At 34.1% G+C, this 19102-nt stretch overlaps 2 protein-coding genes across 5 annotated transcripts in view; one reads left to right on the forward strand and one right to left on the reverse strand.

Moving 5' to 3' along the window:
• The window catches only part of CATSPER3 (cation channel sperm associated 3), an 84181-nt gene extending 83686 nt beyond the window's left edge, over window positions 1–495 (forward strand). For all 4 annotated transcript variants that reach the window (XM_007473626.3, XM_056811310.1, XM_007473625.3 and 1 more), the window contains one exon: window positions 238–495. In XM_007473626.3, coding sequence (XP_007473688.1) covers window positions 238–343 — 106 coding nt within the window. In that variant the 3' untranslated portion in view covers window positions 344–495. The remainder of the gene's footprint in view (window positions 1–237) is intronic.
• The window catches only part of C1H14orf132 (chromosome 1 C14orf132 homolog), a 94389-nt gene that overhangs the window by 47794 nt on the left and 27493 nt on the right, over window positions 1–19102 (reverse strand). The gene's annotated exons all lie outside the window — the stretch shown is intronic.

Here is a 19102-nt window from a genome sequence, read left to right on the forward strand (position 1 = left end):
AACTAGGAGGATCAGACTCTAATCTGACATCATAATAAATAAGTCAACAAGCATAATATCAGGCAGTAAGTGGTGAGCGTCTCATGAAAGGCAAAGGGAATAAAGGCTAACAAGGAGAGAAGAGACTCTTGATAAAGAATATTTCTAAGGAGTGAACCTGGGCTTTGAGCAAAATTAAGGGCTTTCCTGATATCTGATATCTGAGGACCAGTTCTCACTATATGTTTTCCTTTGCAGGCTTCAAGAACTCTATTATGAAATGGTTAATGTTTTGAACCAGATGATAGAGGACAAACCAATGAAGAAACCTTCAGTCACGTCAGAGATGTCTGCAGATATATAGAAGTACTTCTTCTTAGTGACAGAGCCATTGGATATGAAGTCCAATTTGACTACAGTCAGGCCACGGGCCCAGAAAAACAGGGTAGTTATGGGCAAGTTTCCACTGAACCAAGAAACCTGGATCAGATCCAAATAAAAGTTTCTTTTCTGAAATCATTCTCTCCTTTACTAAAGAGCAGCCTAGTGTAAGAATTAAAACTGGAAGAGACTTTAGAGGTCATCTATTCAAAACCTTCATTTGAGAGAAGAAACTGAAATTCACAAAAGAGAGGAGATTTACCCAAGGGCACAAAAATAATAAGTAGTAGAGTACGTACCTGAACTTATGTTCTCTAGTTTTAAATCAAACATGCTTTCCATTAGACTAAAACTGACTTTCAAATTTAAATTGCTTTGTAGATAAGTCATGTTCAACTTTAGATCATCTCTATTTCTGTCACAGTAGATATTCATACACTGGTTGGGAAATATGGTACTTCTTGACTTACTGGGCTATCTCCTTTTTAAAATGTAACTTATTTAACTTTTTCAAACAACTGGCTTTTTTTAAAATTAATTTTTTCTCTGTTACACCTCCTTCTGTCTTAAATAATGAGAATCTTTATGTCAAACAAAACGAATTCCCTCATTGGTCATGACCAAAAATATGTCTCATTCTCCATCCTGAGTCCATTACCTTTCTGCCAGGAGATGAGTAATGTGCTTTGACTTCTAATATTGTTCTTTTTGCATTTTATTTTTATTTATTCCATGTAAAATTGATAATACTTCATCCCCTCCCACAATTACACATAATGAAAATTTTTAACAGTTGTTTTCTTTAAATTTTTGAATCCCAAATTCTCCTCTCCTCCTTCCTTCCCCTCAGTGAGGCTTCCCTCACTGAGTCAATTGGTTGATGTAGATTTTAAAGAGCAATCATGTAAAATATTTTCCCATATTTATCCTTTTGTGGAAGGAAGCCTAAACGAAAGAGAATAAGACAGAAAATGAAAAAAAAGTTTGCTTTGGTCTGGACTCAGACTCCATCATTTTTTTCCCTAGAAGCAGATGACATTTTTTTTAATCTTGAGTACTTTAGGATTGTTTTGGATCATTGTATTGCTCAGAATAGTTGCTATTCACAATCGTTTATCATACAGTGTTGTTCTCACTGTGTACAATGTTTTCTTGGTTCTACTTATTTTTATTTTCATTCAGTTCATATAAGTTTTTTTTTCAGTTTTTTTACCTCTTTCTCCTTGTCATTTCTTATAACACAATAATTATTCCATTATAATTGTTGTGAAATAGAAAACCACAGACTCCATATAGATAATTTAGGTAAATAAAGTCAAAAAGTCAAATTTTTCCAAGTCAAGGTAGAAAGTTAGATTTTATTGGAAGAGGACCAAGTCCTCCAATAAAAGCCTTCTCTTGTCGTGTATTACATTGTTGGACCCGGGCAAGAGACAATGCCCAGAGGCTGAGATCTGATTTATTTAACAAAATGAGTATTTCCATATAAGGTTGATGACATATCACTACATAGCATCATAAAAGCTTTATTAAAAACAGTTACCCAATTACAAAGCTGATTGGTTAGTCCATTTAGAAAAGCTCATATTAGTCTAAAGATCAAGTCAAATGACCATTACCTCTCTCTCATCTGATCTGGGGGGAAGGACGACTATTTTCAAACAGGGAAAGGTGCATGATGTTTGTGCCATATTGGGACATGAGATTCAGATAGTCAGCATCTTATGCTGAAGGGAAGTAAAAACTTATGGAGGAGTTAGACATCCCTTTGGAAGCAGTTTTTATGCTTTAGTTAGAAATCCTTGTAAAAATCATGAATTCTACTGATTGTATTAAGATTATAATGGAATTTATACTAATCACTTTAGAATCACAATACTGATTATTTAAACCTATCACTATCACTAAAATCCAATCAAGTATAAGGGTATAGGGGTCTATATTCCTGACACAATCATATATCAAAGCTTACTCAGCCATTCTCCAATTGATGGGTATCTCCTTCACTTTCCAGTTCTCTACCCCTCCCCAAAAAGGGGCTACTACAAACATTTTTGTACACATATATCCTCCCCTTCTTTGTTTTATTTTTATTTCTTTGGGATAAACCCAATAATAGTATTACTGAGTCAAAGGGTATGTACTGGTTTTTAGGCCTTTGGGCATAAGTCCCATTGTTCTGCAGAATGATTGGATTAGTTCACAACTCCCCCAACAGTGCATTACTGTCTCAAATTTCTCACATTCTTTCCAAATTTTGTCATTTTCCTTTTCTGTAATAATAGCCAATATGATGGGTGGGGTGGTGTTCAGAGTTATTTTAATATACATTTCTCTAAGAGTAATTTAAAACATTTTCCCCACATGACTTTAGAGAGCTTTAATTACTTTGTCTGAAAACTGCTTGTTTGGATCCTTTGACCATTTATTAATTGAGGAATGATTTGTATTCTTATACATTTGACTCAATTCTCTTTGTATTTGAGAAATTGAGGCCTTTATTAGAGACTTGTAAAAAATTTTATTCACCATTCCCCAATTGACAAATGGTCAAAGGATACAAACAAGCAATTCACAGATGAAGAAATCAAAGCTATCAATAATCATATGAAAAAATGTTCTAAATCACTCTTGATTAGAGAAATGCAAATTAAAACTCTGAGGTACCACCTAACATCTATCAGTTTGGCCAATATGACAATAGAGGGAAATGAGAAATGTTGGAGGGGGCATGGCAAAATTGGGACATATCTATTGTTGGCAGAGTCAAGAACTAATCCATTAATTCTGGAGGGCAATTTGAAAATATGCCCAAAGGGCATATGATCCTAGAATACCACCACTGTGTCTGCATCTAAAAGAGATCCAAAAAAAGGCAGGGAAAGGCCCTACTTATAAAAAATATTTCTAGCAGCTCTTTTCATGGTGGGAAAATATTGGAAGTTGAGAGGATATACATCAATTGGAGGTTGGCTGAACAAATTGTGGTATATGATGATGATGGAAACTTGTGCTAAAAGAAATGATAAGCAGTATGCTTTTAGAAAAAAGTGGAAAGACATACATTAACTGATGCAGAATGAAATAAGCAGAACCAGGAGAATATTGTTCATGGTAACAGTAACATTGTATGATGATCAATTGTTAAAGACAACTACTATCAGCAATAAAATGATCCAGGTCAATTACAAAGGCCTTATGGCAAAGAATGCTATCCATTTCCCGAGAAAGAACTGTTGAAGTCAGAATGCATATCAAAACATATTATTTTTCACTTTAGTTTATTTGTGTTTTTATTTGAAGGTTTGGATTTTGTATGAGTATTCTCTTACAACAATGACCAATATGGAAGTAAGTTTTGCATGATAATACATGTCTAGCTCAGATGAAAATGTTTACCATCTCCAGAAGAGCCAGAGAAAGGAGGAAGGGGGACAGTTTGGATATTTTAATTACAGAAAACATATGATGAAAACTTTTATTATATATAATTGAGAAAAAAATTTTTAAATGTTTACCATTATGATTACTGTGTATTACTCATATCCTCTTTCTCTCTGTTTATCTTTTTCTCATTTCATTCTGCCCATTTTCAAAAATGTTTAGCTTCTAATTACTACATCCCCCAATTTGGCCTTTTTGCTATCAGTTCCCCCATACTCTTCCCTGCCTACTTTCTTGTAGTGTAAGATAGATTTCTATATCTAATTGATTGTGTATGTTCTTTTCTCTTTGAACTGATTCCAAAAAGGGGAGGAGGTTCAAGGCTCCTTCTCCTCACCTCTCATATCTTCCCCTTCATTTTCAAAATTCTTTTATATCTCTTTTAGATGAGATAATTTACCCTTTCTTATTTCTTCTTTCTCTTAATATATTCCTCTTTTTCATCCCTTAAGTTTAATTTTTTAGATATCTCATATTCAATTTATACCCTTGCCCTTTGTTGTGTATGTATATTTCCTAACTGCCCTAATAATGATAAAGTTATTAGGAGCTAAAAGAATCATTTTCCCATGTAGGTATGTATACAGTTCAACCTTGTTGAATATCTTTTCATTTCTCTTTTCTATTTACCCTTTTATATTTTTCTTGAGTCTTGTATTCAAGAGTCATATTTTCCCTTTAGCTCTAGTCTTTTCATCAGGAATGTCTGAAAGTCTTCTTTTTCTTTCAATACCCATTTCCCCCACCCCCACCCCTGCCACCCCAAAGGATTATTATGCTCAATTTTGCTAGGTAAATGATTTGTTTGTTGACTTCCTAGCTCTTTTGCCTTTTGGAATATCACAGTACAGGCCCTCTAATCCTTTAAAGTAGAAACTACTAAATCTTTTTTTTTTCTGACTGTGGCTCTGCATTATTTGAATTGTTTCTTTTTTTGATTGCTTACAATATTTTCTCTTTGATCTGGGAGTTCTAGATTTTAGCCATAATATTCCTGGGAGTTAGCCTTTTGTAATCTCTTTCAAGAGATGATTGGGGATTCTTTCAATATCTATTTTGCCCTTAGCTTCTTGAATATTGGGGCAATTTTCCTTCATAATTTCTTGAAAGATGATGAATAAACTCTTTTTTTTATAATGGTGTTCAGGTAGTCCAATGATTCTTAGATTATCTCTCTTGGATTTATTTTCCAGTAAGATATTTCACATTTCTTCTATTTTTTAATCCTTTGACTTTGTTTTGATTATTTCTTGATATCTCATGGAGTCATTAGCTTCCAATTGCCCAATTCTAATTTTTAAGTTATGACTTTTTTGAGTGAGCATTTGTATCTTTTTGTACCTTTTCTATTTGACCAATTCTATTTTTTTAAAGAGTTCTTAGCTGCATGACTTTCTTCAGCTCTATTCAATGACATCTGAATAGGAGCAGAGGAGACATACAATGGAAGTGAAATTAGGCTGGGTTTTAGCAAAAGATAGGTAGTAGTAATAGGATAAAGCAGGAAGGAATTGGCTAATATAGGATAGTATGGCACTAAACTGGTTAACTACAGAATTGAAATGGGGAAGAGAATGAAATGAAATTAGAATAGGAAAAATGGCTCAAGAAAATACGGAAAGGTGGAGGGATTGAAATCTGTGATTCTATCATTCCTTCTTTCATTATTTTCTGCCATTTCCATAATATTACCTCCTTGACATTGAAAAGGTCTGGCTCAGAAATTCTTTACTAGCCTCGATCTAGGAAATATATCTCTGAGAACTGCCTTAGAATATATGCTTACACTTATTGAAGGGGACAGTAAAACACAACAATAGACACAAAACAATATGATCTTTGGTTCAGTGCTACCCTGTCACAACAAATCTAATGGTTAATAGTTGATAGTCACATCACATCACTATGAAGATTCTTCAACATCAGAAAGTCACAGCAAAAATAAGCATTAATCATAGAATCCTCTAGCTAGAAAAATACCTAGTTTGATCAATACCTTTGTCTGAGAGGCAATGTGGTATAATTTGAAAAAAATTGAACTTGAAACTGGTGAATCTGTTCAAGTCCCTCTGCTTTCATACAGAAGCTATGTGACCTTGGGTAAATTACTTAACCTTTCTTGGCTTTAGTTTCTCTATTTGTAAAATGAGAGAGTTGGACTGATTGGTCTATAACTATGATATTACAATCTGCAATGAGGAAGAATTCACTTTTTCTGGGAGGCATGCTACTATACTTTGAGTCAGATACTCTAATTTTTAGGAAATTTATATAACACTTGGGTGTTTCTCTGCCCTTTGCTTTTCTCATGTATAGTTGGAAATTCTTGAATCCCTAAAACTACATTACCCAAAATTCCTTTCCGTATTACCTAGCATCCTTCCCCCTTTTCCTGTGTCCTCTTGTTTCTGTGATTGTATTTAAGTTTGCTGTGACTCCTCCCCCACTCTCTTCTCTCCTGACCAGGGTGGGTTCAGTTAATTCTTTTACTTTAGTTATTATTAATAAAACTTTTAAAATATAGTACTTAGTTATTGTATATTAATTTTAATCTTTATACTCACTTGACAAAGACAATACATGTAATCCTTTTTTGCAAACTTGAAGACTGCCATCACATCCACTAAATTTTAGCTTTTCCAGGATCATCATTACTACTTCCTTCAAACCGTTATCTTATGGCACAATCTCAAATCCTCTCACCATCCTGGTAATACTCCTCTGAACATATTCAGATTTCCTAAAAGTGCTGCCCAGAACTGAACCTGGATGTGACCTACCAAGTGTAAACTGTGGTAGAGCTATGATGAACAATATGCCTCTCTTAATATGAGAAGAGACTAGTCCTAAAAAAATCAAAAAAAGGATTTAGAGTTATTGATGACCTTAAAGATCAACCAGTCCAATGGTTTCCAGTCTTTTTCATCAGGTACTCTATCAGTAAAAAGTTTTGATCATTTGCCCCAAATATACTTATTTATATTATATATGACTATATTATATAAATAATAAAACATACATGAAAATAGAATTTTTAAAGATTGAAATAAAGATGAAATGCAAAACATTTTATTTTATGGTGTTAATGGTATGAAAGTCTTATCCTTAGTAAAATATTAATAATGGCTATAAATAATAATATTTTCAGGAAGAGTAATGTGATTGAATATTCATTATTTTTAGTAATTTATTACCCAGTTAATTTAATCAATATAGCTAGCCAGACAGATGAATTGCTTTTTAAGGAATTATTAAATAATTTAAAGAATTTTTAAAGAATTAAAGAACTGCTATGTAAAGAATATCTTTCAATAAAAAGTAATAATCAATTTATAGGTCATAGGAGCCAATTAATATAATAGCTTTTCAGAAGAAGCCATGTGTCTATATATAGATAGTCACCATTACATAATATGAAAACAATGAAAAGTGAATTTTCTTTGATTGCAATTCAGTATACTGTGTCCTATATAAATCTTTTCTGATTTTTTTACATGTGTCAACTTAATGGAGTTTACCATACCTTAATTTGCTATTCAGTTGTTTTAGTTGTGTATTTATATTAATTTCTGAAGAACACTAAAGAAGGTCAGTTTAGCTAACCTGTGGAATGCAGGAAATGAAATAACAAAAAGGTTGGAACCAGGCTGTTAAGGGTTTTAAATGCCAAATAGAGATTCAAGCATTAATAGAGAAGCCATTGTGGCTTACTGAGTAGGTTAGACACTTAGTTAGCCCACGGCTTTAGGAAAATCACTTTAGCAAGTCTGTGGATAGTGGATTGAGGAGAGGAGAAACATGGGCAGGAGACTGAGAAATTATTGCAGTTTTCCAGATGAAAGGTCATAAGAACCTGAACTAGGGTAGCTATGTGAGTAGAGAGAAAGGGAATAAATGTGGGAGATGTTGGGGAGATAGAAACGGCAGGAATTAGAAAGTGCTTGATGATGTGAGGTGAGTGAGCAGAGGATGACACCTAGTTATGAGACTAGGAGTCTGGAAGGATACTGGTGCCCTAGAAAGGAATGAGAAATTTCGAAGAGGGTTGGGTATGAGGGTTAAGGGAAGGAAATTCAATCTTTCATGTAGCTAGCAATCTTTCCATGGCTGATTATCCAGTGTAACTCACTCTGACACACTCAGAACAACAAAATTATATCTTATAGATAATATCCATAAGATATTAATATAGCACTTCATAAAGATTATAAAGCATTGTGTGCATAGTATCTCAGTGGATCTAAAAACATTTTGTGAAATAACTAGCAAAAGGATGCATATTTATTATTAACAACAATGGCAATAATAAAGTATATATACATATATTTGCTATATGCTCTATATATGTCAGAGCATCTAGGCAGCTTAGTGGTTAGAGAGCCAGGTCTAGAGATGCGAGGTCCCATATTTAAATCTGGACTAAGATTTTTTTTAGTTCTGTTACTCTGGGCAAGTCACTTAGACTTAATTGCATAGGTAGTAGCTTTCTTCATGTGGGCAGTATAATATACCTGAGAAAGGCAAGTCAGATGAATTTTTTTGAAAACTTAACCCAACAATTGTGGTGGCATCCTCTGAGAATGTGAAAGCTAGATGAGGTGGATGCAAGAGGAAGGAGAGGTATTTTTTTCTGTCTTGACACTATTTCAAAACTTGTGAAAATCAAATATTGGTTGGGGAACCTGGATTCTAGTTCTATCTCAACTACTACCTGGTTTTAAAATTTGGGGCAAAGGTATTTTCCCTTTTTTGTTTTTCCTCCAGAAAATTACAAAATCGTATAAATTATGTATACTTAATATGAGGTCTGGGAACTTTTATTTTTTTTTTTAATTAACAAATAGAAATGTAGGCAAAAAAAAAAAACCCTGAAGAAAACTACTCTTTAATGAGTATCATTGGTCAAGTGGAAAAGGAAACACAAAAACTAAAGGAAGAAAAAAATTTCCTAAAAATAGAATTGGACAAATAGAAGCTAATGAATCTAATAGTAGGAAAGAAAAAGACAAAATTAAAAAAAATTTAAAAATAGAAGAAAATAAAATACCTTACTGGAAAAATTACTGACCTGAGAAAAAAGATCCAGAAGAGAAAATCTAAGAATCATCAGAATATCTGAAAACTATAATAAAAAATGAGCCTAGAGATCATCAGAACAAACTGCCCTAACATCCTCAAACAAGAGGGAAAAGTAGAAATGGAGAGAATACATCCATTGCTTCCTGAAAGAGACCCCAAAATAAAACACCCCAGGACTATTATACCTAAATTCCAGTACTCCCAGGCCAAGGGAAAAAATACTACAAGCATCCAGAAGGAAAAACTTAAATTATCATGGAGAGGTAAGGATCTAAGCAACTTCTACATCAAAGGACTGCAAAGCATAGAATATGCTATTCCAAAATGCAAAGCATCTAGGACTACAATCAAGAATTACATGCCCAGCAAAACTGAGCATAATCTTTTAGAGGAAAATTTGATGTTTAATGAAATAAAGAAATTTCAAACTTTCCTGGCCAAAAAACAAGAGCTGAAAAGAAAATCTGATGAGCAAATTTGACACTCAAGGGAAACATAGAAAAGTGAAAACTTAAAGACTTCAGTAAGGTTGAATTGAATACTTCCATATCTGGGAAGTTGATAACTGAAATAATTAAGATATCTATGATACTTGAGATATGTAAGGAAAAGAATGCAAGATACCTAATATAATAAATACTTATTATTATTATAAAGTATAATAAAATACTTAATAACTTTATCACTATTAGAGCAATGAAAATTAGTATGTGTAGAAAGAAGGAAGAAATCTGAATTGGATGGCCTGATATCCCTCCCCACAAAACAGCAACAACAACAACAACAACAAAACAAGGAGGAAAAGGAACACATGGGAAGAGAAAAAGAAATAGAAGGGGTTTAACTATCTATAATGTGGAAAGGAAACAAGACAGTTTGTGGGGGAAGGGGCAACTGGGAGTGGCAGTTGGGTCTTGTGACTAGCACTTCCTTCCTACTGGAAGTGGCAGTTGGGTCTTGTGACTAGCACTTCCTTCCTGCCGGGGTGGGTCTTGCTTCCTGGTGTTGGAGGAGAGAGGAGCTTGTTCAGCCCAGTCTGGTGTGGTGTGCCTCTACTTTGTTCAGCCCAGCCCGAAGACACAGGTTTCTGAAAGTTAGAACTGTTCTTGTTTGCTTTCTGTCTACTGCTAAGATTCTGAATTAGACTAAGCAGGACTAATATAGAGTAAACGGGAGTGGGAGAACCCTCTGCCAGCCTCAGGGCCTGGCTTCAACTCTGAAGCTGAGGAAAAAACTCCAATCCCAACTGGTTATTAAACTTTATATGATTTGAATTCACAGTCAGATAAGTGGACTATCTTTTCTGGTCATAGAGGGAGCTGAACTTCAGTTCAGTCATTCCAGGACAAACAGTCCTTATCAGACCCCTGCTGCTTCCTCTCAGCAGGGGGCATCTCTCTCCTTTGCTTCACCGAGCAATATTCCCTCTCTCTACTCAACTCATCCATACCCCATACAAACCTTCTTTTATCCCCCATTTTTCAAAACCTCCCTTTCCTTTCCCAATAAATATTGCAATAATTAAGATGTGCATAAGAGGCAAATACAATAGAAGAGCACATGGGAATGTGAAGTATCTATTTGGCAAAATAACTTCTGGAAAGTAAATTCAGGAGAGAGAATCTAAGGATTATGGACTACCTGAAACCATGATAAAAAATACTTTATTCATCATCTTTTAGGAAATTATCCAGGGAAATTGCCCTGATAGTCAAGGACCAGAGAGCTAAATGAAATAGAATCCACCAGTCTTTTGAAAGAGATCCCAAAATGACAACTCCCAGGAATATTATAGCCCAAATCCAGAACTCTTATATCAAGGAGAAAAATATTGCAAGCAGTCAAAAGAAAGTAATTAAAGTATTTAATATATTAATATTAATGTTTTATTAATATTATTATTAATATTAATTAATAATTATAAATTTATATATAATAAAATAATAAATATAATTAAAATTATAATTAATAATTATAATATATAATAATATAAAATATAATTAATAATAATAATTAATATATAATATTAATAAAATTTAATAATTAAAGTAATTAAAATATTGTGGAGTCATAATCAGAGTAACATAAGATTTTGTAGCTTCTACATTAAACGATTATAGGGTTTAGATTATGGTATTCCAAAGGCAAAGATCTAGGTCATCAAGACTCACTCAGAAAAACTGAGCATAATTCTTTAAGAGAAAAAATTCAATGTGTTCAATATGATGGAGGATTTCCAAATATTCCTGAGCTGAAGGGAAACTTTGTCTCTCAAATACAGGACTCAAGAAAAGCAAAAAAAATGTAAACAGGAAAGAGAAATCAAAAGACTCAATAAGATATTCAACTAAACCTTATATATATTTACATTGGAAGATTATTCTTGTAACTACTAAGAACTAAGGAAAGGTAGCAATCATGATTTCTATGAAAAAGCAAAAGTAAAAATTGATCTAATCAAAAGAGATAGGGAATGTAATTACATCATGATAAAAGGCACCATAGATAATGAATATCAGTATTAAACTGATGCAGCAAATGACATCACACCCAGATTCCTAAAGGAAAAGTTATAAGGGTTACATTAAATAAGTAGTAAAACATTACTAGTTTTAATATCTCAACCTTATCCTCTCAGAAGTAGATAAACCCAATAACAAGAAGAAAAAAAATCAAGAAAATAGTTAAGGAGGTAAATAGAAATTTAGAAAAGACAGATTATGATCTCTGAAAGAGTTGGGTGTAAAATATATATATATAACATGAACTTATGTAAAATGAACAAAGTAACTATATTATGTTGAGGGGTATTATGGATAATGAAACATCAATATTAGACCTATATGCACCAAGAATTACAGCATCCAGATTTTTAAAGGAAAAACTAAAATTTAGATACAAAAGGAAATATATAACAAAATAATAATAGTGAGGGAGTTTTATTTTCTCTCATGACTAGATAAATCTAACCTAAAAAGAAATAAGAAAGAAGTTGAGATGAATGGAATCTTAGATAAGTTAAATATGATAGATATGTGGAGAGCTCCCACACACCTCCATGAGGGTAGTAGTAGAACTAACTGTGAGCATACACATAATCCAAACATAGTTTCTGGTGGGACAATGGTTTAAAGAACATAATTATTCTGCAAAAGTATTATTTTAATGCTCACCATATGATGGATGTAATCCTGCATTCCTGAGAAGTTGTGGAATCAGAACAAAAGTTCCAGGGGTATGATCAAACTGGAAAGACTTGGATTTGGAAAGAGTATGGTTCTAGCAATAGATTATGTCTGGGCCTAAGAACTAATCTAGTTGAATATGGTCCTGGTAATGTATGTTAACTGAGAACCAGGCAGGTTAACTTGATCAAATTAAATGCTGATAGGAACATAGAGAAACAGACCTAATATTATTACATTGTTAGAGTAACTATGAATAGTTTTCTTTTTAGAAAACAAGATGGAAATATATATTAAAATCTATAAAGCTGTTTATGCTCATTGACCAAGGAATATCATTACTAGGATTAGGCCCTAAGAGCACTATTGATAGGCTAGAAAGCTGTGTATATATGAAAATATTCCTGAAAGCTTAGTTTGTAATGAGAAAACAACTGGCAATAACACAAATGCTGGGAGAAATGGCTGAATAGATTGTGCTCTTTGAATATAATGGTTTGTATAATGTTATTAGAAATGTCAAGTATTGGAAATATTAAGAATAAGAGAAATATATGAAACTATAATAAGAGAAGAGAATAAGAATAATACAAACTAAGATTATATTTTGAAAAACGAATAGCCACAAAATCAAGAGAAAAAAGCATCAATCTATTGAGGTACCCAACTGGCCCGTGTGTGTGTGTGTGTGTGTGTGTGTGTGTGTGTGTGTGTGTGTGTGTGTGTGTGTGTCTATGTGTCTGTGTGTCTGTCTGTGTGTCTGTAAGATGAAGTAAGAAAGAGGGAAGAGGGAAGAATTCGGGTTTCAAGAAGCTGAAGTGGTGGTGGGTGGGGGAAAAGTTTTAAAATGAACAGAGGTTTTTCTCTTCTACCTTTGCTTGAGCTAACTTATTACTAGTCTAGAATGAAAGACTTCAATTGGAATTTTTTAAATGCCTTGTTATTAATTTAGGTAGCAAGGTCCTCCAACCAGGTGAGCCTGAATTTGAAAAAACCTGGCCTGTACTTGGGTCCACTAAAGACTTCAAGCTTGTAAAACACTGAAGAGCTGTACTCTTTTGCTACCCCAGTCCTGTCAGTTTCTATATGTTGATTTCTGGGACTTTTGTCTAGTCCTTTAAAGAAATCCTTATTTTGTACTAAGTTCAAACTAAATTCTATTTGTTAATTTAATTTTTATTTTTTCAGGCCTGGCATATTATAACATCTGACAAAAGCTTTATAATAACTCTTATTTTTAAAATAGATAAAATTTAAACTAGCTACATCTAATATTTTGTTAATTTGGTTTTTACCATCATTGCAATAAAGTGATTTATTTTGTAGTACTGTGTCTAATTTTTAAGTGTCTTTTTTTGGGTTTCTTTGTAAAATGTAGAAAAAAAAATCTTTGTTTTGTATTTTTGCTTGATCTGTAACAGGCAAATTATTTTCCTTTTTCTCTTGTGTATTTTGAAATAGTGCTCAATACCTGGAGATTACAGAGAATATAAAAAATTTAGAAACGTAAATGGGTTAGTAAAAATTTCCAGTTGGAAAAAAATTTCTAAATAATGATCTGAGAATTCTGTACGAGTGATGATTTGGTTAACAGCTATTTTAAAATTCCTGTTCAGTGTGGATTAAAATGAAGTTGGTGATATATTTTGGATAAATTAAACTTCTATTATTTGAATTAAAAGCTAGGTGTTGTTTTAAACTGCCTCTGCTCACAACCATGTTAGCCTAATATGAATATGATAATTTATGGTATTGAGAGATATTCTAATGGCTGTTTTAGGTAAAATAAATGGGACTTGAAATCAGCCACATTCTGAAGCTCCCAAACCTCCCTTTCAAAAAAAAATTTTGGTCTTGGGGTTGTAAAAAGAGAAGTAAATTTCTCCTTGGTGGGGGTTTCTATCAACTGCTCAAGAGAATGGAGTACTAAGCATCCTTTTTCATGTCTCCTCAGAGGCCTTTTCTTTCCCTCCACTCAGGTACTTCAGTTGGGTCACATCCTGCCAGGTCTGCCAGCTTGGGGAAGGGAACCTGAGACTGCCACAAGTCAGAGAGTGTTTCAGGGCTGATTCAAGTACAAAAGAATTATTAATTAACTTTTTGTAGTGAACAAAAAAATTCTCTTTGAAAGGAGAGGGAGATGGAATTTTCTAACTGAGGATTGAAAGTGAGTTCTGGGTTATGATTTTATTGAATTGGGATTCAATGTTAATAATAAAAATGGTAATAATAATAATGGGAAATATATTGCTTGTTGTTATTATTTCTTTAATGGAATGTAATTCCTTGCTATGAGATAATTTTATACAGTGTTTTAAATGTGAACAAGCAATTCTATGTAAGACCATTTAAAATTTTGGTAATAATTTTTGCTTCATATTTTAAATTCTTAAATATTTTTATGATAAAGTGAAATTTAGTAAACTATTGTAAAGATATAATGTTAAAATACTATTTCTCATTTTGGATGCTCTAAATTTCTTATAAAAGAAAATATATATATTTGGAAAAATAATATTATTTACTAATGCATTATTCTGAATTTTAATTCTAGTTCTGGCTCTAAATTCTGGATTCTGAGGCATCAAGTTTTATTCTGAAGTCATTTGGCTATTCATGGCAACAAATTATCAATTTCACAAATTAAGAAAATTTGTTAAAGTTATTGTAACAACTGGAAATCTTTTATAGGAGAAATTGAAAGTGATCTCTTGAAATCTCCTTATTTGCCTGATATATTGAAATTCTTATCCCCTTTTCCCATTATAACTATTCCTTGACTAGAGGGAAAGTAAATATCATGAGGGAGGTAATAAAAATTTTGTTTACTTTATATAACTTTTAAATTGTGAAATATGAAATTGTTTTGTTTATCTAAGGTTTTGAAACATTATTGGATATGTAACATGTTAAAGGAAACTTAGAAATGTTTTTTCATTGAATTATTATACCCTGACTAAGCATAAGTTTCATGTTTTGAATGTGAGATACCAATTATGTTAAAAAATTTCCCTTATATTCTAATATTTGAGAGGGGCTATTAGGTTAAGTTTCAAAAATGCAGAGAAATTCCTCTCAAATCTTTGTTAGTCCTCCATAACTGATCTCATCGGGCCTTCTGCCAATGTTTTGTAACTCTGTATTATACTTAAAGAACCGTTAAATCTTTTATGATAAATGAATTTGATTTTAGGTCATTTGGAAAAACATGTAATTGTATTTGTTAATAACTCAAATATAGTTGAACTGAATTTTTTTATCTACTTTTCTCTCTGAAAGTCTAGATTGTAATTATAGTCATGACAGATCAGCAGTATACCCTTATTGATATTGAGGCATGAATATGACCCTAAACCATAAATGACGATGATGTTGCTTTGGAAGAAAAAATGTGAGACTTTTATATGCTTCTATTCATTTTTTTTTTAAACCCTTACCTTCCATCTTGGAGTCAATACTGTGTATTGGCTCCAAGGCAGAAGAGTGGTAAGGGCTAGGCAATGGGGGTCAAGTGACTTGCCCAGGGTCACACAGCTGGGAAGTGTCTGAGGCCAGATTTGAACGTAGGACCTCCTGTCTGTAGGTCTGGCTCTCAATCCACTGAGCTACCCAGCTGCCCCCTATATTTGCTTCTATTCTTAAATTTCTTTAGATTTTAGGATCTGACCCTTCATCAATGCCATCACTATTTCTTTAAAGTACTGATATCTGCTCCTGTAATCTGAGAGTTTGTGACTGGGACTTTGTTGAATAAATAACCTTGGAAAGGCGAAGGTAGGATTCCCTTGACTTCTTTTCTTCCATTTGTAAACAAGAATGTTTAAATCCTGAAATCTGACTTTGGCACCCTAAAAATGGAAGTGAGGCTTTGTGTGGAACTTTAGTAAGACTCTTACCTGCCACCAAACAGAGCATTTTGTGCTAGAAGGATTTGTTTTAATGCTGTGTGCATTTTGTCCCTGCCTTTTCTTCTCATAGCAAAATCCTCTTAATCAGGGCATTTGATCAGTGGAATATTGGGTGAATTAAAAAGAGTTCTAGCATTCTATGTGCCAGAGTCTATTCCTGCTGAGACACCCCAAACTCTCTCAGTCAGTCTAAGGGCTCTTTTCTAGGTCTGGAGAAGTCAGTGTTTGTATGTTTAATGCTTAGGTTACTGCCAGGGACTGAGCTGGGCACAGAGACAAATAAATATAATCTATCCCTCTGAAAATGCTTTCCTTAAGTGAATCCAAATTATAAACTCCAAAAGGCCATTTTACGAGATTTTTATTTCAGCAGGACATTAGTGCAAGGAAAATAAGGTTCAAAATATAATAATTGCCATGCATAAAAGTGCTGAATTTAGCAACCTTATAATGAGCCTGTTCCCTAATGTCTCAAGCTAGGTGAAATCTTTATTTTCCAAGATCAAGCTGGAGACAGAGGGTTGCTCTAATAGGTGCTTAAATGGATCCACAAGCATTTCAAGGGGTTTATTCAAAATAGACCAAGGGCTTCTATTCTGCGAATCTAAAAGAAAATATACAGACTCAACTCAGTATGAGATCCTGGATCAGGAAGAACTAGATTTTGGCTCTCAGGAGACCTGGATTTGGGTCCTGAATCTGCTACTTGTGTACCTGAATCTTTCAGTACCTTATCTTCCTCAGTGTCTCTCCTTCACCTATAGAGGGATCTCTAATATTTTGGGATTCTCCTCTTGTATTAAATATTTGTTACTGTTTTTTTAGTTTCCTTTCTTTCTCTAAGCATAGGTGTCCACCATGGCTCTGCCCTCAGCTTTCTGTTCTCCCCCTACAGTTTATCCCTTAGTCATATTAACTGCTCCCATAGGCTCAGTTATGACCTATATCTATAGGAATCCCAAACCTAATCTCTTCTGGACTTCTTCAACTGTTGTGATGTCTAGCAAGCATCTCAAAGTCAACATGTGAATAAGAGAACTCATTGTGAAGGGGAGTAAGTGAACTCCACATGTGGATAAGTGAAATCTCCTCTAAGTCTGCTCATCCACCCAACTCTTGTTAATGGGATTTCCATTCTCCCAGGCAGTGAAGCTTAAAATGTTGTGGCCCTGGGTGACTCACCCTTTATCTTCTCTCCTACATTCTGCAGATTTTCATTTTATAAATTCTAGCATTCCCCTTTCTATTCAAATTGCTTCCCCCTATTTAAGGTTCTTATTATCTCTTATCTAGACAATTTTAAGAGTCTTCTATTTGGACTCCATCTTCTCTAGGGTGTTTAGAGGATTTGTGGGGAAAAAATTTTTAATACTTTGATAAATGTTTCAACAAATTGGTTTCTTTCAAATTCTATATATTTTGTTTTATGCATTTAAAAATATTATTCTGGAAAGGACTCCAGAAGCTTCACCAGCCTGCCAAAGAATTCCATGACATACAAAAAGACTAAGAACCCCTTACCTTCCTCAGTGCCTCACCTTCACCTGTAAAGGGATCTCTACCTTCCAACTTGAATATTTTGGGATTCTCCTCTTGTTTATGGTTGGTATTACTAAGGATTTGTTGCTGCCTCATATAGGAGGCTTTCTCCTGGTTTCCCTAGCTGCAGGTATCTTCCTGCTGGGAAATGATGCTATATGTTATTTTGTTTTCACTTTCCTGTGTACACTCGTTTCCCTCCCAAAGAACATAAGCTCATTAAAGTCAGAGGCATCCCTCCCCCCCCTCCCCTTTTTTTAACTTCCAGTGCCTAGTGCAGTGCCTGACACGTAGAAATCACTTAACAAAAGTTTGTTGAATGAATAACTAACTTTGCTTCTAGAGAAGCGGTTCTCAACCTGTGGATCAGGACCCCGGCGGGGGTCCAATGACCAAAACACAGGGGTTGCCTAAAGCCATCGGAAAATACATATTTCTGATGGCTTTAGCTGCTGAGAAATCACGCTACTTACAGCAAGATCTCGGAAAGAATGGGGACCCTGCTGCCCGCACATTGTACTAATATTAGTTACCTATCAGCAGCCCTCCCCCTATGAGGGATGATGGATTTACCCTGTTGCCTGGAGACTGGACTCAGAGACCCAGAGAGAGCACCTGGGAGCTGGCTCTGGAGGGATATAGAATGAGTCCTGGAGTGGATAACTCCTGGAGCAGATAATGGAGCCGAGTAACCCCAGCAAAGTGAAGGCTCAGCTTGAGCTGGAGGGAGACGACAGGAAGAAGAAGGCAGCGTCTGCAGACCCCCTCCCCAGGCAGGCCTTACCTCCCACCCCAGTGCTCAGGCTGCCTCCTGCTGGATTAATATTTCTCAAAATATAATTAAATACTTTTTTTGTGATTAATCACTATGTTTAAATTATATTTTATTTGTAGCAATGAGAATACATAATACAAATCAGGTATTTACATTCCGAATCATAACTGTAGCAAAATTACAGTTTTGAAGTAGCCACCAAAATAAATTTTTGGTTTGGGGTCACTGCAACATGAAGAACTATATTGCGGGGTCACAGCATTAGAAAGGTTGAGATCCACTGTTCTAGAGTCACCCTTCTCCAATCTTTCCTATTAAAAATTCTTCTCTTTCTTCAAGTCCCACCTCTTTTTTAGGAAATCTTTCCTGATCACCTCAGCTGAAATTGAATAACTGTTATCAAATTTTCCTATAGCACTTATCTTGGAACTCTTAGAATCACAGAATTTCAAAGCTGGAAGGAGCTTTGGAGGCCATCAAGAACAACTCATCCAAAAATAAAGATTTCCTCCTATGACACACCTGACAAATAAGCATGAGGGTGACAGTGAACTCACTACTTCCAAAGGATGACCATTCTACTTTAAGACAATTCTAATTGTTAGGAAGTTGTCTTTCCTTAAAGCCAAAACTAGATGTGTAATTTTCACAAATTGGTTTTAGTGCCCCATCTTATTCTATATTCTAATTTTGTATCACACTAAAGGTTGCACATGTTGTCTCTCTATCCAGAAGCTAATAAGCTAAATAAGTTCATTGAGGACAGAGATGGTCATTTTCCATCTTTGTATCTCCAGTGCTGGGCACAGAAC

The sequence above is a fragment of the Monodelphis domestica genome, chromosome 1 (genome assembly GCF_027887165.1).
Source record: "Monodelphis domestica isolate mMonDom1 chromosome 1, mMonDom1.pri, whole genome shotgun sequence".
NCBI classification, from domain to species: domain Eukaryota; kingdom Metazoa; phylum Chordata; class Mammalia; order Didelphimorphia; family Didelphidae; genus Monodelphis; species Monodelphis domestica.